Source organism: Astatotilapia calliptera, chromosome 22, assembly GCF_964374335.1.
Source record: "Astatotilapia calliptera chromosome 22, fAstCal68.1, whole genome shotgun sequence".
Taxonomy (NCBI): domain Eukaryota; kingdom Metazoa; phylum Chordata; class Actinopteri; order Cichliformes; family Cichlidae; genus Astatotilapia; species Astatotilapia calliptera.
This window is the reverse complement of record NC_137442.1, coordinates 17,659,831-17,686,336: the sequence shown is the minus strand read 5'-3', so window position 1 is coordinate 17,686,336 and position 26,506 is coordinate 17,659,831. Positions and strand designations below refer to the sequence as shown.

The 26,506-nt window shown below is 40.0% G+C and overlaps 2 protein-coding genes across 3 annotated transcripts in view; one reads left to right on the top strand and one right to left on the bottom strand.

Moving 5' to 3' along the window:
* necab1 (N-terminal EF-hand calcium binding protein 1) overlaps window positions 1-1,521 on the bottom strand; it is a 48,785-nt gene extending 47,264 nt beyond the window's left edge. Inside the window, exon 1 of one of the 2 annotated variants that reach the window (XM_026156583.2) lies at window positions 1,337-1,521. In XM_026156583.2, the coding sequence (XP_026012368.1) occupies window positions 1,337-1,426 (90 nt within the window). In that variant the 5' untranslated portion in view covers window positions 1,427-1,521. The remainder of the gene's footprint in view (window positions 1-1,336) is intronic. The other variant, XM_026156584.2, reaches the window with a different exon arrangement.
* Window positions 1,522-4,307: 2,786 nt separating this feature from the next.
* On the top strand, window positions 4,308-20,276 carry tmem64 (transmembrane protein 64). Its single transcript, XM_026156279.2, has 3 exons — window positions 4,308-5,788; window positions 14,986-15,141; window positions 17,635-20,276. Exons 1-3 carry the CDS (start codon window positions 5,078-5,080, stop codon window positions 17,824-17,826), a joined length of 1,059 nt encoding a protein of 352 aa, XP_026012064.1. The 5' UTR covers window positions 4,308-5,077; the 3' UTR covers window positions 17,827-20,276.
* The last annotated feature ends 6,230 nt before the right edge of the window (window positions 20,277-26,506 follow it).

Sequence of the window (26,506 nt, the reverse complement as noted above, 5' to 3'; positions counted from 1 at the left end):
CTTTCATATGCTATTAATAAAATAAATCTCACACCGCAACAACGGCAGCAGAATAAAAATGCAAACATCTGAGATAATGTCAGTGATTGGGTTGAAGATATGTGTATTAATGAAGCACACTGAGGTTGAAGCTCAGAAGAAACAAAATATACCCAAGAAGCAACAATTTGTGACCAGCTCTCCCCTAAAAACAAGAAATGGTTTGATTCCCTGTAATCCAGTTGGAGAAGACAGATAATGAGTTTGCCATTGGCTGGATAGATAGAGGTCTCTGCCTTTAATAACTCTGGTTAAATGCTAAATGTACTACAAAGCACTTTTCTCCTCTTACCGAGCACTCAAAACACTTCTCTTGGTTCATTTGCTTTCCTTCTATGCCTTCCCGAAAATACTGATGGCAGCCAACAGGTTTATGATTAAGATATCACAAATGAATGAAAGCATGGAGGGAAATTGAATCAGTAGGTGGATAAGAGGCAGAAGGCAGTCTGATTAAGAGCAGGGGTAAAGCTGCTAAGACACAAACACTTGGAGAAGGGTCATTAGATCAGGATGAGAGTTTAAGATGTGTGAGGAATCAATCCTAGGCGTATTTTATTGTCCACACTTACACCCTCTGCACTTGCCTCCATCCCTAACAAAAACAGGACCCAAACAGAAGACCCGCTTAAGGAAAAATCACCAGCATGTCTACAACTACCACCTATGGCTTGGTTTGTTTGTTTTTCTTTGCACAGATTTGCAGTGAAAATTAGGAAATTAAGTGAATGATGTTCATAATTTAATTGAATATGTACCCCCACCCCCTGCACAATACTCAAACAAAACCTACATCCATGTTTGCATGATCATTTCCCCCACAAAAAAATACAGGTTTCTCTTTTCAAATTAGAAATATGTTAATGTTAATTAGATTTTTCATATTTAAGCTGGATTTGTGAACAAACATATCAACAAAACGGGGCAGATTTCTACTAATTAATTATTTTACTGTGTTTGATTTTAAGGCTGAGGAGAAGCGAAAGGAGTAAGCTTTGAAATCCTTCTACCAAATAGATAAAGTACATGTGAGTTGTATGAAATAATTACTAGAAAGAAAGCCCTCTGTACACGTCATACATTAGAGGAATCCATATTAAATCAAGTGAGCCACAATCAACACTAATAGGTCTTCTTTATTTCTAATAAATTGAAATCTGGAAACTGTAATGCATTTTGTAAGGATCACATACCGGTAATCCTGGTATATATATTTTTCTACAGTTATGTTTTAACAGTGTTGATTTTTAAGTGTAATTTTGGTCTTAATAAGGATAAAAAAACACATGATACTTACATCAATGAAAATGGACATTCCCTTTTTGAGCTCTATTTGAGCGCTGGGCTCCTCGGACACCGGCTGAACCTCTTCTGAACAATCCATCATCCACAGTGTAGCTTCACTTGTGATCTGCAGAGGAATGTGTGTCCGCTTGAACCTCTTATTCTCTGACTCCGACAAGACACGCGAAGTAACGCACAAGTTCCGGGCTGGAGTGCCACAATTAAACGTTTACTTTTGAAAGCCGAAAATAAGAGTTAATGCGATCCTTACAGTGCACGTAACGAAGCCCAAATATAACTGCCCTGCAGTCAGCTTTGAGACTGCTTTTTCCTCCCCGTTAGGCAGCGATGTGCAGCTATATGCTTTTATTTTGACAGCTAAATCAACAGCCTGCCATATACTGACTGTCTGTGTTGATCCCGCCTCAGTTGATGCGAAGTGTTCGTGTTTTTCACACTGTGATGCACAGGCTTTAAAATATATAATTAAATACATAGAAACTTCACCTGAGACACTCTGACAACATCGCTGCATTCAGCCAAATGAGCAGCACTAATAGCTTACTCCAACAGAGGGGCTGTTACATAAATGTGAACTTTTTGTAAAAGCTACAAAGGCCACATAAAAGGTCGGCTTATGATGTCCTCTCTAGACAGATCCCCCTCCCCCCAGGTAGTTGAATGCTTGAAAACGGTGGTCTCACTTCAACACACAAAAATGGCCAGTCTCTCAAGGACTGACATTTCTGTGTTTTCGCTGCAGTATATGCTCTCTTTTAATCTGACCATAATGAAAATGTATACAACTAAAAAACAAACAAATTAAAAAACAACAACTCATTAAGAATGCTTTCTATTGTAGCTTTGCATTAGCAGAAGAAGAAGAAGAGGAATATTGAACTATAACAAGGATATGTATGTTATAATCTGCCACATGTATCGCTCATGCTAAACTTGTATTGGGTTGAAATGGCTGTAAAACTGTGTAACACTTCCATCTAGTGGGGTGCTGTGATAGCACAAAAATACAGATCAACAAAACCAAAAATTACATTGATGAAAAAAAGAAAAGAAAAAACATATAATTTAATTAATAGTCCAGGGTTTATGTGAGACAATGCTCAGATAGGAGGGGTTAGTCTGTTTTTAAAGGACTACCACCTCAAGGCTTACAGCTCCACAGCCGAGAAAGCGGTGTTAGATGCACCAATGAACTTATTGTCTGCTTCACTCCCCTCGTTATGAATTTATGCTGAGCACACCAAGCAGGGTGATTCCCCTCAGGCTATAATATTATACTGCATGCTCTCAGAAATACAGGAGAATAAGTGAAAGTGCTCTTACTCTGCCACATTTCACAGTAGTGTGCCGCCTGAAATTATGAACCAGATTTTTATAAACGTGAAATTATGTCCATAAAAATAATCTGCAGTGTATTTTTATGCTAACTATATTTACTGCAGTACTATTGTTCAGTTACAGATTTGTGGTACATGTACTGCATTTAGGTCTGCTTCTTCATCACCTCATTGCATGATGGATATTTATTTTTGATTCCTTCTTTGAAAGCTATTTTGAATGAACATGGTAAGAAAATTAAGCTTAATTCATCTTGTTGTGAATGAAGACTGATTGGAGACAATCTATACTTTTGCCAGCTGAATTTAAGAGCATGTTATTTTAGGTGATCAAGAGGAAACATATAATTTTTATAGTAGAATAAAACTGAATTGAGAACCTTTTTTGTAGGATTATATGCCAATGAGCAAACATATGTGTAGATCAGGGGTGTCAAACATAAAGCCCAGGGTCCAGAATTGGCCTGGCAAAGACTCCAATCTGACCCACTGAAAGGTTGTAGAAAGTGTGAAGGAATGCATAGATTTAAACTTTAATCTGTATTTTGATAAGCTTTTCACAAGTTCATAAAAACCTCTCCTATTGCCATTCACACTATACCAAAGTAAAGTAATAGATAATTAAAGGACATAAAAGTTCCTGTTTTTAGTGCCTACTTACTTATACTACTAATAATGATATCAGTACTGGAATGTTTATGTAGGCAATGAGGTACCAAAAACCTTTCTGTCATTTTCTACATTAATAATGTAGAAAAACTGAGAAATACTGTTGAAATTGCACTTCCCCCCTATATTAACGCTTCTCGGGGATTAAATGTGCAGTTACATGCATTTACACTGACAGAAAGGGACGTTACACTGGTCTGGCCCACTGAAGGCCACGATATTAAATGAGTTTGACATCCCTGGTATAGGTAATATCTGTTCTGCACATTGAGACACACACACACACACACACACACACACACACACACACACACACACACACACACACACACACACTTAAATAAGTGTCAGAAAGCATGTAACTACAACAACAATAAATTGCTCTCATGAATTTATATGAATCTCATGCGTGTGTGTGTATGTGTTTGTGTGTTTTAATTTGCTTCAGTTGTTTATCAGTTACATTTATTTAAATTTCATAAACCATCAAAATGACGTGTGTTCAAAATGAAATCCAGGCCATCTTTAAACGACTTTTAATTCCTATGTTTATTTTCCTCTTGTTGCGTAATTTGTAATTTTCTAATGAAATCACTGTGTGTTTGCTCCTGTTTATTTTTAGAAAGGAGAGCTTTCCACGTAGCTACGTCCCGGCCACACTGACGGTAAGGAGTAACAACACGGGGACATTTCACGGTGATATCTGTTACGTATATCTTGCCTTAAAAACACAGAGAGACTCCGAATGATTGAAGTAAAAGAAACGTTACAGGGATCGCGTTAAGCTTGGCTGACAGAAACAAAATCATTCAAGCAATCGCTCAAAAACAACTTATTTAAAAAAAAAATCTCGCGGTGACATCGAGAGCTTTCTGATTGGTTGAAACAGTTAAACGGTGGGTCACGTGGGCTGAGGTTACTTGGCATTCTGGGACACAAACAGTGGTCTGTATGAATAGCTTCGACATCGACAGCATCCACTCAGGAGAGAGGACGACGAGTGAAACAGCAACAGCAGCTAGCCTGGAGACAAAGAGCAAACTGGGCTTTCACATCCGGCTTGTGAGTCCTGTTTGTCGCTCTGGTGTCCGGGAGAGGCGGCTCTGAAAGGCCGGTGGCGGTGGTTTTAGTCTCGAGATTGCACTGTTGGACTTTATCCTCGCAGAGAGCTAGTTAGCTAACGGCGGAGAGTAAGTTAGCCACGCAGTGATTTGTGCTGGTGAGTTATCGCTAAAACTGGATGTGAATGCTGGGGGAGTCCTGAAAGTTGATGTGGATAGCACAGGCTCTCCCCTTGTCATGCAGACCCATCTTTGTCGTGTCCCTCCGGCCACTGACTCAACCTTGTCCTGAGCGAAGTGATAACAACTCTGAAGATGGCGAGTGCTTTAGACAGCGACTACAAAACTGACAACATCAAGTCACTGCGCTGGCACGCTACACAGCTGGTGTACCCGAGATAAACCGCTAACACGGGTTAAGTTGGGCAGTTAATGTAATGGCAAAAGGTTACCTGTATGCCTTACTATGCCAGTGCAGTAACAGCACCAGAGCAATGGACTACTACTTATGCTGAAGCCATCGTCTGCGAAGTTTGTGATTACTTGTCTCTGTTGAGATGGACTTTGACTGTGTTTAGACGCTTTCTAGGAGCCTGTAACATAACAGCTGCTTCCAGGTCAATCTGAGCTCCACTGCTGGTCCCCAGAGGCTGTTTGAGGACCGACATGTCAATGTCAGGGGCTACGACCGTGCAGCTTTTCACCAAGCTTGTAAAGCACGCAGTGGGCAAGACGCAGATCCAGCTGAACCGCTGGCTGCAGAAGACCTCCACGGACGAGTGTGACAAAATCGACATCCTAATATGCAACGCTTTTGATGAGAGGGGGACTGGCTTGGGGAAGTCGGATGGTGTTCCCGAGGCCAGCGTTGACGCAGGGGGGACGACCTTCACCGGTGGTGCAGAGTTCAGACACCCGTGTTGTATCACCACCTTCTGTTTTAAAAGCGCCCTGCTGGCGTGCATCCTCACTGCTGTGTGCTTCTCCTCGGTGGCTCTGGTACGCCAATACCTCAAGGACCTCCTGCTCTGGGTGGAGAGTTTGGACAGCTTTGTTGGAGCCATGCTCTTTATAGTTGGTTTGATTATCGTGTCCTTTCCATGTGGATGGGGATATATTGTTCTTAACGTGGCTGCTGGCTACCTCTACGGCTTTGTGCTGGGCATGGGACTAGTTATGGTGGGGGTTCTAATAGGGACCTTTGTGGCACACGTGGTGTGCAAACGACTGTTGACTGACTGGGTGCTGAACAAAGTTGGAAACAACGAACAGCTCAGTGCCGTCATACGCGTGGTGGAAGGAGGAAGTGGACTCAAAATTGTGGCCTTAGCAAGACTCACCCCCATACCTTTTGGACTCCAAAATGCAGTTTTCTCGGTGAGTATGTTTCCAGGTTTTTTTAGGTCATCGTGTAAACTCACAAATTGCAGTAGATGTGTCACAGCACTTGTTCGGCTCTGGGAAGAATTCATTACTGTGCCAGATGATCGCTGAACAAATCAAACAGAGTCCTGACAGTTAATTCTGTGGTCTTTTTGTGTGTGTTTTAGAGGGGATGCATTTTTCTTATTTCTAGGCCAGCTGAATCTCAGGGGAAATCAGAACTATCTAGATACAAGTCAGGAACTGCCAGTTTCATTTCAGTTTAGGACACTGAAAAGAGTAGTTGGCCTGTTACTTCAATATTCAAGGCAGACCGGAGTCTAAATGTGGAAATGAAAATAGGAAGCCGGTCCACAGAGAATGGAAACTCATTCTTCCTGCAGATAAACGGAGTGCTCCTAGGATGTGGCTCCCAGTGGTCAGTAGCCATATTTCAGGTTTTATATTTAGGAGCAATTTTTTGTTTTTGTTTGTTTTTTTTCCCTCTTGAACATCTGGTGACATAAACACAATTTAGTTTAAGGTGCCACCTTTTTTGTTTTTTTGAGATGACTCATGTCAGGTCAGTGTTGTGATATTGCTTTCAACTGCTCTCCTACATTTAACCGAGGCCCGAGACCTTCATACATTGCATGAATAGTTTATACCCCTTCATTATCTTCCTCACTCAACTCATTGATACATCCAAAAAGGTAAAAGGCTTAAGTGATCATCCTCTGTTTTATAGAATATCAGGATGGGTCACTTGATATGAAAACAATAGGACTATTTAAAATAAATAAATAAATAAAACAAGGTATTACAAGTTGAAGCCATGCAAAAAACATAGGTTCACTTACCCAGTATATCCACAGTTGTCTTTCTAGATACATTTAACCTCCTAGGACCTGTAGTCCACATATGTGGACATCACATTTTGGGTTGTTTAGACCAAAATACTCAATTTTGCTCTACAAGGGCCTGATGTCCACTTACGAGGACATTTTACTGCTCCTGTTCTATCAAAATTTTAAATGAATATCCTCATATGTGGCTCTCATTTTTCTTAGAAACAAAAATCAGATTAAAAAAAAAGGTAATTCTTTGATTTTTACATTCATCAGCCCCAATATGCCCAAATATCAAAGAGAAATCAAAAATGCGTGCCGTGGAAGAGTTCGGGTCTTAGGAGGTTAAGGATCACACTCCTTGTGTAGGCAGTAATGTAATTTATAATACTCGTAAAATTGCCACTGAGAGGATTTATTCCTGCTAGTTAGAGCAGGGTGATATGGCCAAAAATATTTATCACGATATATATTTGAAAATTTTCGATAACGATATAACTGACGATATAATTGATGCGAGACAAAATACAACTCCACAACATTACTAGCGCAAAAAGACAACCTATCATTTATTTTCACTTAAACAAGAAGCTGGTTTTTATGTACATTAAAGCTTTATAAAAATGTAACAGTGCAAATGCAAATTCCTTGCTGAAAGTTTAACCAAAAGGCATTTCCAGTAGAAATGGGCTGACATATCCTGAGCATAACCATGTATAATATCCACTGAAGTTAAAAAGAGGTGCTTTGCAACATTAAACTGCAGTGTGCAGTACGTATTTTTCGGACCGTAAGGTGCACGGTATTATAAGGCACATTAAGCGAAACAAAGCAGTCAGATAAATCAAACTTTATTAAACTCATTCTTCTTGCTTCCTCCACTTCTGTACCATTGATTCATTAATGTTGAATTCTCTGGCAGCTGCTCTATTCCCATGTTGTTGCAGTATATTAATGACTAACCTCGTATTGTGGATGGATTATCTCAGTTGTTCTCCTGACTGAAGTTTGGTCCTTTTACAGCATCCTGCCATGCGATTGCATTTGTCTCTAACCATGAGGAACCTTAACGTTAACTTTTATAAGTGGGAAAGTGTTAGTGTTTGTCCTCCAGCTTCACTGTTTATGTTATGCTAACATAGCTGTGTCGCTAGCGATCACGTAGCACATAATTATATACCAGCTAGCCCAACTTCAGTAACCCTACAAACGTCACTGCTGTTTAGTTTCCTGTCTTCATTTATGTTGGAAGTGATAGCAGAGCTGTACGTTTGATTTTTTTTCAGAAATCTCTCAGTCAGAACATGCAATATCATGCTTAGGTAACTAGCGAAACTAGCGAGCTAACTTCCGCTAGCTTCCTGCTAGCTTCTAACTCCGTTAAATGTAATACATTTTGTTTTCATGGATGCCTGGAAGTTAAACTTCATAGTTACACCTGGTAAAGCAGCAATGCTGATCGTTTTATTAAAGATGAAAGAATTTAGACAGTTTTTAACTCTTAGTGATGCTGCAGTGTTCGTTTGACCTGAAGAATACGGAGTTTAGGACCCAGATTACTCCCAGATTTAAGGGCATCTTAGTCCGACGGCCGCTTGCATGTTCTGCAAAAAAAATGTGCTTTGTCGTGTATCTGACGGACAAACACCAAACCAGTTCCACATCACTGAAGTTGCACCATTTTTACAAACCAATTCTGGTTCATCTGTTTCACTCAACAATCGGCCATGTGCGTATGAAAACAAAGGCACTGCGCATGCGCGTTTTACTCATATTCTATCGCGATATTTCATTTTCCTATCGTAGCCTAACATTATACCGGTATTACCGTGAACGGTATAATATGGCCCAGCCCTACTGCTAGTTATAATAAAATTTAGCCAGGACATCCTTTCCACACACAAAAAATATATATATTTATATCTCAAAACAAAAACTACATTTAATCCACTGCATCTAACATGCTCAAAGAGCTTGATTAACGGTAAACATGCTAAAAGTATTGTCTGATGAGAAATCCCCCTTAAATACTGGAAAACGCAGAAGCACAAACATGCAAAATTGAATGCAAATTGTTGGGCTTGAAAGACATTAATCGCTTACAGCAAGAAGGAGTTGATGCACAGGCCCAAGGAGGGGAAAAATCTGATGATGTAAGTGTGTTTCACAAGGACAGAGGTTGTATGGTGCTAAACCAGTGGGGTTTTCCGGGGTGACTGATTTGGTTAGACATTTGTCAACTTTATAGAGTTGAGTGGTTTGCGTTGATTATGATTTCTCACAGTTTAATGTCACCACACTGACTTAAAAAATCTGCTTTATAACCCTCATGCAAATATTGAGGTGTTCGACCGCTATACTGGTTGATCTGAATAACTATCTAAATGTGTCCCCAGTGTGATGTTTATTACTGAACATAGAGAGAAGTCCTGTAAAGGGGTATGAAATCTTAATCTACCCTGTAGTGTGTGAGAGCAACATGTTGAAGTTATTTATTGCACTGCATTACATGAACACTAGACTTTGGTTTAACATATCAATATTGCATTAACATATCTACAGTTACTGTTCAAAATGACCCTTACAACTTCAGACGGTAATTTGATAATGGTGAGATGAGAGCATGTTAATAATGAGAAGCCTTGTGGGTACAAGAATCACGGGACGCAATAAGCATTTGTGCTGCTGTTGTACGCTGACTGATAGGCTGCTATTTGAGAAGCATCTCAAAGTCAGATGTATGGATATCAAGGTTAGGCAGGGAGCTGACGTAGATAAGGGTTTAGAGTCTGTGGTGATCTGTTTGGACAGTGATTCCTTTGATAATGGCACCAAATGCGAGCCTGTTTTGGTTTTTTTTAGTTGTTAGGATGTTCGTTTAAAATATGCTCACAATGTGTTTTAAAATGAAGGTTTTTCAGACTGTGTTGGTGATAATTCCCAGACATACAGTGTCATCAAGTATGAGAATCTGTAATTCTGAATATGGGCATTATTAGTCTTTATTTCTACACTAAGTCAGCAGTTTACCTGATCATGGACTTTGAGTATGACATAGCTTAAGCCTAGCAGATGGCTTTCTTTTGCCTGACTGACTTCAGTAGCTTCATTTTTCCCCCTTGCTGTATACTTCATAGTTGGGACTAGGGCTGCCACGATTAGTCGACTAGTCACGATTATGTCGACTATTAAAATCGTCGACGACTAATTTAATAGTCGACGCATCGTTTGAAGCTTTGTAAGATCACAAAGGACGCAGGAATGAGTAGTAGGATTTAAGAGTGTAATAACGGACTGAAACAGAAGATGGCAGCACTGCATGTACAAGGATGCCAGCTGCCGTTAAACCCCGAAGAAGAAGAAGCTGTGTCCCAGAATTCATAGCGCAGCCCAGCGCAGTTGTCAACAATGGCGGCAGCTAGTTAGTTTTAACTTTACTCTTATTATTCTTTCTGGGTCACAAAATAAACGTTTAACATATTTTCAGGCGAGAATGTAGCTGTGTAAACCTCAAATATCTGCTCAGTTTATCAAGACACCACATATTTTCAAAAGCGCTCCGACGTTTTCGGAGACGTCTGTTACCCACTAGCTCGTTAGCTAGGCGGGGGCAAGGCTAACTAGAGCCGTGAGAACACCGGACTCCCGGCAAATCGTTTTCAAACCCACCGCCGTCTTTTGCTAGTCAGGTTAAACATATATATAAGTCACTTAGATAACTTAAAAATGTTATTGTTTGGCTTTCTTTAGTATTTTATTTGTTCCTGAGTAAATCGGTTTGGCTGAGATTAAAGTTATAGTTTTTGCACAGCTAAAACTGTCAAGCAGACAGCTGATTATCAGAAGTGTGAGACGCTGGAGAATATACTCCGGTGTCCTGTTATATTTTAGAAAGCAAGGAGTTTATTAAACTTCACCGAAACAATCTGCAAATTTCATTAAAAATTAATAAACTACCATCTTGTCTTTATTTTTAGTTAGCACAAACACTTCAAGCTGTAAGCTAATGATAGTTATATAAGACCAGATGCTGCTGGTGCAATAAGCTGTACGCTGTACGTCCAATGGATGATGATCTGATTAGTCGACTAATCGCAAAAATAATCGGTGACTAGTCGACTATCAAAATAATCGTTTGTGGCAGCCCTAGTTGGGACTTGTCTGTGCTTCATGGGAGGATAACTGGAGACGCTATGACAATAGTTGCAACATTGAACTTGCTGCTCCACGCTGCAGAAGTGAAAATGAGGTGTCAAAGTCAAAGGGACAGATTTTAACACTCTGTTGCTCAGCTGCTGACTCTGTGACTGGCGCTGTTAGTACCCTCAGTCAGCTCATGAGAGTCAAAGTACAAGGTGAGCTCACTGACAGTCATGTACGATGGTGATCTTCAGCTTGCTCTGGGTTATTACATACATGGTCAAAGCAAACAAAAAAAGGCTGCAATTCTAAAATGGCTAAACAACAAATGCTACAGATGTAGGTCATATTTTTTTGGATGCCAGTTTGCATTTGTTACTTTTCTGCTGGTTTGTTCCAGCTTATGACAGCTGTTTGTCTTTGGAAAATGTGTCTGTGCTTGACTCATTGTCAGGCTTTTTAAGGAGTTTTTTGTTTCTTTTGACATATTTTAGATTTACAAGCAGCTTGTTGAGTTCTTGGTGGATGTTGCTCCGAAAAGCTTGGAAAAACTCTCACCTGTTTTATTGAGATATCATTATGTCTATCATCTGCGTCTTTCTTCGATAATGAATAATATGGTGTCAAATGATAACTTGAAAGAAATCACAAAGACCGCATTGAAAGTAGTCCATTAATCATTATTTCCACACTTTTATCAGCGGTTTCCTCCTGGATCTGCACCTGTCTCGTATGCAACTTGTTCTGACTGCTCACATAGCGCCATGCAGCTGTTTTATGAAAAGTGCTGTTAAAGCACACTGTATGCTAGCTGCTTGGCACCAAGTGGCAAGCAGACACACTTAGCATAGCAAAGAATTTACCAACCACAGTGTACTGGAGTTAGTGGACTCCTAATCTTTCTAAACGGGTATCTACATATACATATGCAGAATGTGGAGGCCCGGGCCAACTTTGGGATCTGAATTTGTACTCATCAGTCACAAGCATGGTTACCGGTACCTGACAAGGACAGGAGGCAAAAGAATGATTTTATTTTTGCAATAAACTATCGCCTGCAATGGATTGGTGCTTTTGAATTTTGTCTGCATTTGTTAATGCATTTGCCTAACATGCAAAATACTGCTGGTTTGAGATAAGGGGGAGAGACAAATCTCCGTGTCAGGAGGGGCATCCGGTATAAGAATCAAAATAAGGTTGTAATCGAACAGATGGAGCAGGAAGCCTCAGATATCTGCTGGCTGCATCTGAGGAGAAAATTGGCCTTTGTCCTCAGATGCTAATGCTTGATTTACAGGACTGCATTGCCTATGCTGTAGACTGACATGCACCTTCCAGACACAGACTTCAGCATCTCTGAGTAGTCTATTTGGTAGTAGTGTCTGATATATATGTATTTGGTTTATTAAGAAAAGCATGATGTTTTAATAAGAAGAGACCTGATTAACACAGTGAGGTGGCTGTTTCCTTCTAAGTACCGTAAAGAAGGTGGTGGAGAAGTGATAGCATTTGCTGTTAAATGACCAGGATGGAGAACTGATATATTCATCACATCACCCAGCGATGCGTGTCGCAGTCGCTTCCATGTGAAATTCTTTGGTTTCTGTTGGAGAAATGACTGTCAGAGTGGAGCTTTTCAGTCTCACCACCTGTTTTCCCTGCAACATTTTCACTTTCAACCCCAACTCAGGCTCTTGCTGGATACTTAATCTCATCTGGAGGTTCATTGTAAAGCCGAGCTGCTGTTGTATCTGTACGATCTTATTCTCCACAATAAAAAGAGAAACGAGCCAATTCTAAGCATAGGCCCGTAACGGCTCACAGTAGAGTTATGTCTTGTCTGCCCTGCCCTTGGTAAGCACTTTCTGCGGTGAGGCTACATTTCACTGTGCCCCTCACTTCTTTCTGCTGAAGTTGGTGGTGCTACATTATCACGGGTAACCTAAAACGACACAGAGACTGCAGCAGTTAGCAAAACAATAGGACAGCTCAGGAAAAATGCTTGTGAATCCGTTGAGCTTCAGGTGCGTGCTTTCATCTCCGCACATCTATTTTATTGCACTTTTATACCTGCTCGCTATCCTGGCTCCAACACTCGTCATAATGAGCTGATGAAGCAATCTGGGAAGTCTTTGTGTGTGATTTATGGACCTTCGGTACAAGCAGGCATGTTTTAAGTGTTCTTCACACTCCATTAGTATGAATAAAAAAGAGAAACGGCATCACAGTTGCAATCCTAATTTTACTGCATAGTCAAAGCACCTAGTGTTTTGTTTACAAGCACAAAGTCAGGCCTGCATTGCTGCTGCTCTAAATAAATCAGGCCAGTCATAAGACGGGGCGATATTTTTTTTTCCACTTGAATTTGCAGATTATCGTGATACAGGCTTGCAGAAGCAAGTAGGAGGTTCAGTGGGAATTCTCTGCACAGTCTTAAAAATACCACAGACTGGCCCTTCCCTGGTCGCATACAAGACAGCTGTGTGTGCCCGATGCCTGGGTGGGACTTCAGAGGCCCTGTGCTTCAGAGACTGCATTCATTTTCTTCTATAGCTCTCACAGATGTCTCAGAAATCAGCTGAAGGCGTTTTGATTGTGTTGGCACGTGGCGTGGACACATCAAGGCTAATCTTGCGAGGAGAAAAAGCCTGTCACATGACCGTGCAGAGGGAAAAGTGCCTGGCGAAAAAACAGCATGGACTACAATGTTAGCTTGATTAACCACGATTCGATAATGTCAGTGTTTTGTGAAGTGTAACCTAAGTTCTTATCAGTGTCTAGTGTGATAACGGGAGAGGATTTTATCCTAGCAAAGAGACACTTTGGCCGCATCGAGCGCAAATGTTTTCAAGCCCTGATAACATTTTGGCACAGACAGTCTTGCAGCAACATACCAAAACCCCTGACACACTGCTATCAGCTGCAGCGTAGTCACTGAGCACACGGTGCCAAGGTCACATCCTCCCACAGCCAGCACGGGTGCACAGAGGCTTATGTCATCACTTAATCAAGAGATCAAGGGTGACAGCGAGCCAGCAGTTATTTATATTTACCGGTATATTTATATTAAGGTGGTTGTTTGGAGATACCGACATATCAAAGTTCAGGATACTTGCACCAAAATTTATTTAACAGCTTTTAGATTTAAAAAAAAAAAAAAATAGAAGAAGAAGGGGTCTGTAGCAACATTTTTTCTTTCTTTCTTTCTTCTTCTTCTTTTTTTTTTTTTTTTTTTTTAAAGACAGCATCCTGCCTTTGAGTAGTTTTTCTAGTAACTGAGGTGAAGGGACTCAGTTGTGATGTAGCCTGTGAGCACAACACTAAGCCACATCATTGACACCACTGGCAGTGCTCTGCAGAGACTCTGGTCCTGGCGTTCATGCGGATGTTACATTTACTCGTATACCACTAACCGGAACAAACTCCGAAGGCAGCGACACTACCCAACTGCAGCCGTCTCCTGTAGCAGAGCACCCAGCCTATGCACAGAAACCGCCCAGGAGTAGCTCAAAGACCATACTCACCCTCCAGCTTTATCAGATCCCAGTCTGATTGAGCATCTCTGGAACGCGCTAGAACAAGCCTGATTCGTGGAAGGCAGCCCGTGGGGACCAGACTGCTCTCCTGGTGCCAAACGCCACGAGCTGTTTTTGCATGATGGGTGCAGGTTCAGCACTCAAATTTGTTAGAAACTATTTAGTTAACCCAATTTACTGTGGTTAGTATCATATTTATTTATCCTGCGAGGAAGCCAATCCTCATAAGAATTTATTCGGTGTACATATATATTATAGCGTGTAAATAAACAATAAAAAAAATCAGTACTTTTTTCTTTTTTTTTTTTTCAAATTGTAAAAGTCGTAAAACAAGTTATTCAATTACTGGAGTTGTTCATATGTTCTTTTTTTAGGAAAGGACAATGCCACCTTGTCATGTAGCTTCTTTTTTTAAATTCTTTAAAAGCTTTACAACGTTTCAACAGGTTTTGGAAACTACACAAAGTTCAGGGCACAACAAAATCAGACAAGTTTGACTTTCACAGACTGACAGAGTTCAACATTGTTGAAATAACTGGAAGATGAAAAACTGAAAGAGTCTTTTAGTTATAGATGTTTAAATATGATTAAATCTGATCTTTTTCTCGTGTGTTTTACTGTTATTTTATTAATGTTTGAAACCTATTTTGTTTTTTGGGGTTTTTTAATCACTGCTCTCCTTTCACAGATCACAGATGTGTCCTTGCCAAACTACCTGGTGGCCTCCTCTGTGGGCCTGTTGCCCACACAGCTTCTAAACTCCTACCTGGGCACCACACTTCGTACTATGGAGGATGTCATCGCTGAGCAAAGCGTCAGCGGCTACTTCGTTTTCAGCCTGCAGGTGAGCTGAAGGTGATAATATATTGAGTACGAAGGTAACAATTTTCAAATATTCGAGATTTGAAATGATATGTTGCTTTCCCATTTTGCTCAACGTTGTGCTGACGTTTAAAGAACAAAAGCCCAGCGGAGCTCGTTATCAGCACACCCCTATTTGTGACCATACTGAATATTTATTCTTAAATATTGGTGATTATTGACGGAATAATAATAGCTGTGGATATAAAATCAAAAAAAAATTGTGTGTAAATGTATTGTGGAAAATGCTTTAAAATGGAGAACGGTAACTACTGTGACGAAAACAAGCTTACATACAGGAAGTGTAAGATGTTCTTTTCTTGAAATGACTTCAGCAGGTCTGTGGGATGGTAATGGTTTCTCTCATTGTTCTGGTTTGAGCTTGTTCCACTCTTCCACAGTTTAACTCTAGTTATTTTCATTAATTTACCTTCAGGGATTTTCTAGAGATTCTTGTTTGCGAAGGACTGAGCTGTTTGTATTTCACTGTTATCAGATTCTCAGAACTTATGAAACCGGTTTTGCAATTCAACAGTGGTTTGGTTTGTTTTTGTTTTGTTTTTTTAAAGAAGGAAACAGTGATACATGAATGAATGTCTGATGCGGTTGTTTACCTTTTTGCTTTACAGTAAGGAAGGAATTCCTGCTATAGAAAACATTTTTTAGACTATGACCTTCTTTCCAATCTTCACTGACATCTTCCTCTATTCATGCACTATATGTCCTTCAGCAGGTTTCAGTTTAGCCTTTCTGTTAATGATCTGTCAATGAGCTTTCAGTCCAAATTCTCTCAGGCGATGAGACACTTTATGCCAAGAAAAAAACATCAATGTTCAACAGCGAACTGACGAGCAATGTGGTCAATGAGCAATGAACCAGTTTCCCACTCAAAAGTTTCTCTCTGGTGAATTTGTCCCAAATGGACAACTATGGATGGATTTTTTTTTTTTTTAAACCTCCTGAGACCTGAAGATTTTTAATTTCATTTTAATTTAATAGAACGTTCAGTATCAGGTGCAAAAAAGTTCCCTTATGAAGGATGTTATCCACATTGGATCACATTTCCTTTTAAAACATCTCATTTAAGATTTTTATTTAGGATAGAGTATTTTTAAAGTACAAAATACACTTTAACTACATCCTGTTCACTTATATTAGGCGCTTTAAATAGATTAAGGGGTAGCTTTGGTATTCCCTGACTTTTATCTCTTCTGTATCTCCACCAGATGCCCTGCTTGGATGTTATTCAGCCCTTTTAGGCAGGTCTTTGCTTTGGAGCACTCCTTGTTGTAGGTTTTTGTGAGTCAGAAAACACAACAAAACCACGTAATCTACTAAAACATCAAACCCACAACAAGAAGAATGTGCTCTCCACCGACCAAGCCTGCGTGTACGCCAGTCTGACCATGCGAAATGCAGGTTGAACACTTTTCTTTAGAGTTACAATAGTAACAGAGAAAATAAATATGACCTACACACACAAGCAACAGGTGACAGATCTCGTCCTTGCTTCTAAGAAGAACTTTCTATTACTTTTCTGTGAAGTATTATTCCAGGCATTGCTCTTGTTTGTGCCAGAAAAGTCAGCTCAGCTCACCTCAAGTTCATTTCAGTTTTACAGCATCACCAACACCTGTTTAGTTTTATGTAATTCTCACAGGTGCTCAGGGAGAGTTAATAAAGGTCAGGAGTCCAGTGTCTGGTGAGTAGAACAAGGTATTAGTGTTTCATGTTATCTCATTGACAGCTGGCCATATTCACATGGAAGCCAGTCATGATGGGAAACTATGGGAGGTGCCGATGTAGCCCAGCTTCCCTGACACCAGCATGAGGAATGGACAGTCGGATTTTCTGGATTTGCCCTGTGATAGATGGCTCTCGCTCAATAGCAGTACAGATAGGCTCCTCTTCCCTGCTACCTTAAAGTGAACTGGAGAAAATGAATGAATTGGAGTTAAAACCAACCTTTAAATAACTAATTACGTGTGATTTATATAATAAACATATTGGTGGTTGTCCTTCAGTATAATTAACGCAGTGTTTCAGAGGCTACTGAGTTTTTGCTTCTGAAGTCATATTATTTGTTTGGGCTTGTTCTGAAAAACTCATACTCCAAAGTGACTAAATGCCAAACTCCAGCTGGCTTCGAGATTTAGTTTTCATAGGTATGCGAGTTGTCTAGAAGGTGAAATGTCTTTAAATACAGAAGAACGCAGCAATGTCTTTAGTTTTTGAACTAAAGTTCCATCGATATTTGTTCTGGTTTATAACTACTAACTTAATTGTTACAGTTTTCATTTCTAAATGTTAGAATGTAGCTAAAATTTGCCTTCATCCCTTTTTGCTTTTAGGAGACAAAACGATGTGCCTGTAAATGTAGTGCTTTACTTTATTATCGTCATCATTACACAAACAGAACGCTCATTACCACAATCGTTAGTTAACACAAAGCTTCTTGCTCTGCTCCGCTCTACAGATCATCATCAGCATCGGCCTGATGTTCTACGTCGTGCATCGGGCTCAGGTAGAGCTCAACGCAGCCATCGCCGCCTGCCAGATGGAGCTGAAGTCGTCGCACATGAACGGCTCCTCCACCAATCACAGCAGCTTCACCTACTGCAGCAAGAGGGTGACAGCTGGAAGCGGAAACTGCATCAACATCGTGTGATCTCGAATCGCCGCACGTGGCTGTAGCAGCCACGACCTGGTCACTCAATTGTAACGCACGTATCCTTGAGGGAACCAGCACAGTTCAGCTGGTGTCCCAAACACGCCGGCGGCGTACTGCAGCGATCGTCCCGGCATCAGTGTACGCCTGTAGTCGGTGTGGAAGTGCGGGACCACGCGCCTGATAATGGTGCTGATGAACGTGGTACGTCATAATGGTAGTTTATTTGTTTTCTGTTAATGGTACTTTTTCACATTTGTTACATGAGATGTCTGCGGAAATGTGACGATCTCATGGCAACCTGCGAAATAGTCACGATATTTAATCCTTTTTTTTGTGCTCATGTAGAACTTCAACTTACAAAGTCCACACTGGGAGGCGGGAGATGGTGGCAGTGGCATGAGTTAATCATACACTTATTGAGACTGTAGTTTGAATGCTGGGCAGGAGCAGAGCTTTCAGACTCTGTTTTATTACCTTTACACTTAAGATGTTTGCTTTCTTTTACTGCGGTTTGGCACCAAAAGCACTAACAAAATAATAGTTTGGGTTAAAATGCAAAGTTTGTTTTCTACATGATCTAACGTGACTGTTTCACTTTTGCCATGTGGGTGGGCAAAAATATGGCGGGTAGCACAGTGAGCGAGTTTTAAAGTACATGGCAGGAAATGAAATGCCTGCTTTTTTTTTCTGAATGTGCAGGTCCTTTCAAAGGAACCGATTTTACTTTTGATTTCAGTGTCAAAAGAACACCAGCCTATGCACCTTTAAGTATACCTGTTTCTATTTTATTTCAGGTGATTGATTTTGCTTATTTGCAGTATGAGTAATAAAGGGCATTATTAATATTTTTGAATTATTTGGCATTTTAATTATGGTTCCCTTTTTTTAAGTGTCTTATTTTTGGACTATGGAGAAGGCGGGAACACTCCCAGTGCGCGTAGGCTTTCAGTTTGAGCACCTCCTGCAGGTTTGAGAGGAGAGCCGGGAACTTTATAATCCAATATGTTTAACTCAGAGCCGCACACCCTGCGAGCGATTCCCGCATCGTTGGTGATCCATTTTGATTTTTCGTTAATGTTCGTTTTACTTTTGTTTTTGTTTTTGCTGTGAGATTTTTCTTTTTCTGGAGAATTATAGTTTTGTTTTTTTTTCTCTTTTCTTTAAAATGGTTGATTTGATAAATCAGTGCAATACATCTAAGAACGAAACTGCAAGAATGTCACATTTCAGTGCTGAAACCAAACTAATAAGAAATGCTGTCATGCATACGACATAACACAAACCCAAGTCTGTGTGTTATTTGGGGTTTATCTTACTTAGATTACAGAGATGTGAGCTCGATGAGATAAAGAAGCTTTTATTTTTTTAATGTGCCGTGAATTGAGGAAGCTTATGAGACGTTATGACCCCGGCCTCGCCTGAGGTGAGGCTGAGTGCAACTTAAGACTTTTTACTTGTTGGTGGTGATGGACATGACCTGGTAACTTCTCATGCTGTAGGTTTGTTTGCACAGTCCACTACAGACAAACATTATTTTCATACAGATGAACTACAAATGGGTTTGGTTGGTCAAAAGGAAAACTGGATGTGTCATAGAAGCTGACAATCAAACACAACACTGACACCAAGGGATGAATGTGATACTACTTTTTATTTTTTACATTTATTGTGATGCTGCTCCTCAGACCAAGTCTGATAGAGGAATATTAAGGGCTCCTATTTAAAAGATTAAAAAAAATTACACATCTTAATGTTCCTGTAGTTGTTCACAAAAAGCCTGCTTTGTGATGCTGGTGCAACTTTTTGTTTTGTTTTTAATTTTAATTTTTGTACCTTTTTGTTCTTCTTAACGCCAGAAACTGTCTTCACCCGAACACATTCCATGCTGTCAGTCGACTGGCAAGCTGTAGAGTTACTTTCACACTAAATGTTGGTTTAAAGGGCCCCTTCTGGTTTGAATTTAGCAATAATTTTGACAGTTTAAAGCAAAAAAGCCCATACCAGTATGTACCAGTAAGCTCTTTAGCCAAGTGAGGGGAATCGCTTAGTCGGGTTATAACGTGAACAAAAAGCTGCATTTAAGTTATTTGATCTATATTCCAGAGTATCACCTTTCCCAGGTTTGTATTTCAGTGTTGAGCCTGCCTTTTACCTCCCGCTGCCTCTTTGACAGACATCTCTGAGTTGCCTATGATTTGAAAGAGACGTCACGAGACACGCTGGTATCTGTGATCAGAACAGCTTGTTTGGTATTGGGAGAGTCCCTGAAATGACTGACTGCTTGCACACAGATCACACGAACATCTTTATCGTCAGATTGAAACACTTTTACAGCTTCTTACTTGAATTGACCGTTTACGTATAGAGGGAGAGAGGGGAACATGTCTTACAACTGATAGCTTGTGAAAAAAAAAAATCACTTAACACTTAGTCATGTTTTAAAAGCACGGAAATGTGGTTTGTTTTAAAGTCTTAGATGTCCCCTAACAGAGACTCTCCTGAAACGTAGCATGATTAATGAAGTTGTTCTACTCGGAAGTGGGTTTTTTTTTTTTGTTTTTTTTTTTTTGGTTTGTTTGGGGTTTTTTTGTCTGTGTGTTAAATTTTGTTTTTGTCATGTTTAATGCAAAAATCAAACATATAAATGAAGCTCGATTGGCCACCGTGGGGACACGTCATTACGTTTAAGCGTCTCACCTGGGAACTCAGATTGTGCAAAAATTCAGTTTTACACTTAAAGGCTTTGGTTCTTCCTACGTGGGCTCTACTTAACTTTAGATATAGTTATGCAACAACTGATTCCTAAGGGAAGTATGTTTCATAGACACCCATATAAGACCTGGGTTTGGGATGCAGGTGTTATACCGAGTGAGGGATCATTAACCTAAAGGGCCGTGAGGTCATGTGTGGTGCTATGAAATGTAATACTTCCCCATCTGTATCAAGTGCATTACACATATACTGTATTTTGTAATACAGAGAATTTTACAGTGTATAAATGTTATTTATCACTGTACAATGCTTGTTCAGTGTTATTTATGAAAGAGAAAATAAAACTAGACAGTTTGTTATAACCTTCTGCTTCTTTTTTTTTTTTTTCCATGAAACCTCACAACTAAAACACCTGAATTTATTTATTTTAAGTTGAGGTTTCTTCTGTGTTTTCTTGCAAGATGACCTCTTTTAATCCTCCAAGGTGAAGTTCATAATTACGTAGAGACACAAATATTTGGACAAAATTTTTTTTTTCCACAGTGGATTTCATGTCAGCCAGTGTTTTAAGTGCCAAGTTTCAGTTTTAATTCAAGGGATTTAAAAAAAAAATAATGAAATTAATTTTAGGACTTAAAGCAATTTTGATGCATAGTCCTCCATTTGTAGAGGCTCTAAAGTAACTAGGCACATATTGATAAGCAGTACAGGTAAAAGATCTGTTCATGCAAAGTGTTTAAGTTGCGTTTTGCTGCTTTTCACTGGAATGAGGTCCAAAGTGATTTTGGTGCAAGTGTCATCATTAGTCTGAAAAAATAATGAATGCACTGGCCAGCTCGACAACAGCAAAACACCTGAAAGACCACAGAAAGTTAATTAAAGTGGGTGATCACACAATTATTTCCATGTTTTAAGGAAAACAACTTCACAGCTGCTACACAAGTCAAGAACAGACTTGCGAAAGTGGCCAGATCAGTGTGAAAGCCTGCAATTAAGAGATGCCTTGGTAATGGTTATACTCAAAAACAAAGATAGACTAAACTTTACCAGGAGACATGTAAAGGAGCTCACACAGGTCTCAGCTAAATTATTTGTACACATCAATCCAAATCTTTCTGCGAAAGCAACCCAAGAGTCTCAAGACAAAGAAATGTGATATTTATCAATAGCCAAGTCAGTCACCTGATATCACTCCAACAGAGCATGTTATTCCATTACTGAACACAAAACTGAAGCCAAGGAGACCCACAAACAAGTAAAGGTCTTGCAGAGCATCTTGAGGAAACGCAGCATGTAGTCAGGTCCATGTGTTCTGCACTTCTATCGGTGACTGCCTGATGGGATTTTTACCCAAGTATTGAAGACAATCATTGCTTTTCATACATTGTTAGCTGGTTCAGTTACTTCTCAGCCTCTGAAAATGGGGGACTGTTTAAAAAGGGCATTTATTCCTAAATAGTTGATTCTGTAGTTATGTTAAACTCCCTGAACATCTGCACTTCAACTGGATGCTGTTTGTTTGATTTTAAACTCATTTTAGTGTAGTGGGCAAAAAATATTTTATTCTATCATTCAGGTGATAAAAACTTACAAACTTACAAATGCAGTTTAATAAAAACACAACACAGAGTTTCATGATGGGAAATATATGATATAGTATTTTTGAAGTTCTCCCATAGAGACTGAAGCCTGGAATATTTCATCCACTGCTTTTGTCTTTTGTGTCGCTTATAGAAGAGTAACACTAAACCACTGAGACTTTAAATACACAAACTTGTTGTCCTTGTCTGTTTTTATGGGTTACAGGTCAGGATGTGTTATGTAACACTGAGTAAATAACTGTCCTTATTTGTTTTCACTTTAAGGGAACTGGTTTGAGTGGAAAACTCTTGACTACATGGCAGGTGTTTTAACAGAAATGTGTCAGAAAGCTTCTGCTGCTGATTCATTTTTAAACTTGTCCCCGTCTTTGTTGAGCTACCACACTTTTTTTTTCCTAGTAAAATGCCTTTTCCATCCTAAATCCGAGCACGACTCTCCAAATATGACCCAGCTTCATCTCCTAACCCTTTGAGAGTCTTGGAAATGTTCTTACTCAGAAGATTTCCCCTTATCTTGCAATCCCCTAAAAAACCGTCAGTGCTCAAATATGCAGCAGCAGCAGCAGAAGCAGAACTGTACGGCCAGGCATAATACTGGCTTCTGGGGCAGTTTGTCACAGCAATTTTGAAGTGAAGTCGTGATGGATGTGGTGGTGGCGGTGGTGATATAGATTGGAGTACCACTTAGACGTGTCCTTGCCTTGCCTGTGACAATCTACTACCTCTCTCTGTGTGCACATGTGCACAGAGGTGGGTGTTTGTGCTTCAGTTAGATTGTGCTTGCAAACAGTGCTGTGCCCATGTAACCACATGCAACTTCATACAGTTGAAAAGCAGCCCAGAGCCTTCTGCTCACATCCCCAGCTCAACAAAAATATAAAAAGCGAATACAAGCTGAGCCAAACTCTATCAATCAAACAGCAACACGTCTGACAGGTCGTGCTTTTTATTGCTCCATCTGTTATCAGGAGCTGCAGCGCACGTCCGTCTGCTGCTCTTCACGCAGTTTTTTCCAGGCTCGGGTCAGATCCGTGTCAGACCCATCATCATGTAACCCCACCTCGAAGGACAAACCCCATCCCAGAGCCTCTCCGCCAGCGCACGAACACGTCTGCACAAAACTAACAACATTGAATTTGACGGGCCTCAAATTAAAGGCCTCGTTCACTACGAGGCCTGCGCTTCAGAGGGAAAGCTCCAAAAATACTGAGAGGCTGTTGGTGTTCGACAACAAGGAAGGAAATACAAGAGTGGGTGAGATGATCTTGGAATTCGTCCATGCAGGCTTTCAGAGGGAAACTTATGGTGCGGATGTTTATGGATTTGTGGAGGAGGGAAATGATAGGCCTCTGGCAGAAGGATCCTCCTTGAGGCAGAGGGATAGATCATGTGACCACTTTCTTGGCGCTGACAGCTGTTGCCTCCATCTGTACAGTAGATGACCTTATGCTGATCTTCTTCTCTGTACTCAAGTGTGACACCGCACTACTCTCATGCACCGTGCACATTGTAGTTGCAGAATAGAAAAGCTGACAGTGCTCTTCTTTTCTGCATTTAGCTTTGGGTAGACTGTTCACCTAATAGCTGCTTAAATCATATTAACTTAACCCAGTAGTGCTTCTGCTGGTCCAGAACAGGTCTAATAATCAATTTTGATACTTTATAGAAAAACCATTTCACAGGAGTAAAAAAAAAAGATCATATCCTTTAATAATGTTAGAAACAAGCTCTTATATCTTCCTCAAATGCTTGATTTGAATTTAATGTTAGGAATATTATAATGGACCAAGCAGTGAAGGAACATCAGGCACAGGTTAAAGTCCCTAAAAAAGTTTTTTTTAAACCCCCCAAACCCCTAATCGTAGGCCCATAAAAGAGATCAAAGTAATAGAACTCTGTAACAAAGTAACAGAAAGCTGTCAACAAACAATACTACTGACTCAAAAAAACTGAACTACTTAAACAAGACCAAGGAGAAACTTAAATAGTGGTTGATCAGCCCACAAAGACACAAAAGGGGGTAGAACACACAACTCCCCCCCCCCCCCCCCCCTTCACACTTGCTCCGCCCCTTTCCTCCCTTTTTAGCTCATCAACCAAAAGACTGGGAGCAGCTGCTACTGAGATAACTCAAAAGACAAAGAAAGATCAACTCATACACAGAACAGTGTAAACTAAAATGAGTGCATTTATTTCAGAATACAGTAAAGAAAATTAATTCTAAACCAAAACCGATTCTTCATTCCACTGTAAGTTAAGCCATATATTTAAAGAAAGAAAAATATAAGTATAGTATAGTGTTATGTGTAAGTCTCTATTGTAGCACTGATGTTTAGTTGATAATCCCACTGTTTGTGACTGTAACTGCAGCCACCACAAAGATGTTTCAGAAAATGTTTGGACGTGATCGTTGCTGTTTGTGGACCAGTTGCTGTAATGTTGGAATCCAAATGTTTGCTTTAAAATAGGATTTCAGCTGTTTAACAGGACTATGCACCAGTTGTTGTACATTCGTCATTTCATAATGCTCCAAATGTTTTCTGTGGGTGACAAGTCAGTTCAGCCCCCGCACTCTTTTATTATGGAGAGGCATGCTGTTATTATGTGTTAAATGTAGTTTTGTTGGATTGTAGCATGTGTTTTGCTGCAAAAGCTGGATGTGTTCTTCATAGCTACAGCCATCATGTGGCATTTAAACGGTATGTTGGTACAAGGTCTGATGGTCCCACTCGTCTTTAGCATAATGTTTGATTTGTTTCTATTGACGTTTCTATTGTTGTTATGTTATTATGAATGTTGGGTCTAAGTTTATGAATAGAAACACATAAAGATTACTTGTATTGCAAGTCCCACAGACCAAAGTGCTGTGTGTAACAATAGGTTTCACAGAGAATGGCCTAAAAAGGAGTAAATATCCAGTGAGCAGCTGAAAGAAGGCTGAAAATGCCTTGTTGATGCCAGAGATCAGAGGTGACTGTAAAGTAAGTAACTCAAAGAACCACTTGTTACAATCAAGGTATGCAGAAGAGCATCTTTAAACATACAACATATTGAACCTTGAAGCAGATGAGCTACTGCAGCAGAAGACCACACCAGATGGCAGAAGCAAAAAACGGAATCTATAATTCACATATGCTCACTAAAACTGGACGATTAACAACTGGAAATATTCACCTGATCGATGAGTCTTGAGCTGTACTCCAACATTCAGACAATAGGGTCACAATTTGGTGCAGAACAACCTTCAAGTATGGATCCATCCTGGTAGACAATGCTGACAATGTAACCAAAAGGCCCCCACAGTCATTAGAGCCCAATCCAACAGAGCACCTTTGTGATGAGGGCGAGCAGTAGATTCGTACCATCTGTGGCAACTGTATCATACTGTGTGCCATTAAGAATTAAAGCAGTTGTGAAAGGAAAAGGGCGTCCAACCCAGAACTAACAAGGTGTTCCTAATGAAGTGTTGCTTGGGAATTAAAGTGGTCAGCAATATGAAACGTTTTCATCATTTTAGGTTTCAAACCAATTCCCAAATACTTGCACAAAAAATAGTTGGATAAGGAGATTTGGATTACATGAAACCCCAAAACCAATATAATCTGCATAATGCTTCAATAGAAGAGGATGTTGAGTCTTGAGGTATTTGTGTTTCAGGCTTCAGATGAACTCAGCAGAGCTGGATGTATTTGGTCCATGTGTCCTTGTTAATCAGGGACCAGGGGACAAATGAGGGTGGGAGGCCTTTTCTGATGATGGCTGCTCCCAGGGAAAAGTCACATCTGTGTCCTCTCCTGAGGTCAGCTTTTCCTCGCTGTGTGTGGCAGTGATCTAAAAACTGTGCTGACTGCTCACCAAACAAACATGAGAAATGCACTCAGAGGCTGTATTACAGGGAGAAGTGAGGGGGGTGCGTCCACACAGGCTGTGCGAGGAGACAGATTACATCTGGCTCGAGGGAGGAACTCATTAGATAGGATAACATCTTAAGACACCTTTTTCAAATCAGATATTTAACATTATTTTATACAGGAAAAAGGTAAAAACAAGCAGATGTTATTACAATTTTAATTATAAATGCTATAATCTTTTGGGTTTTTTTTTACTAATTCTTATTTAATTTGTTCATCTTTGGTTTTTTGCCTACTGTTGCTATGTTATGGTGGGTTATTGATAAGAATTACCAATAGACAGCAATATGTCATGTTTAGCACAACCTTTGCCCTCATTTGCTGCAGACACGGTTTAATTATTAAAAAAACGTTGGTACAGTTTTATCATGGCACTGAGCAAGATCAATCAACGACAACAGAAACTCGCAAGGATGCAGAGGCAGGTTTAAACATTGCTAAAGCAAAGTGAGT

Excerpts from the sequence above, each read along its gene's own strand:
- tmem64 (XM_026156279.2), top strand. The coding sequence starts at position 5,078 with ATGTCAATGTCAGGGGCTACGACCGTGCAGCTTTTCACCAAGCTTGTA. Across the intron at positions 5,789-14,985 it reads TCCAAAATGCAGTTTTCTCG|ATCACAGATGTGTCCTTGCC; the intron begins GTGAGTATGTTT and ends CTCCTTTCACAG. Across the intron at positions 15,142-17,634 it reads ACTTCGTTTTCAGCCTGCAG|ATCATCATCAGCATCGGCCT; the intron begins GTGAGCTGAAGG and ends TCCGCTCTACAG.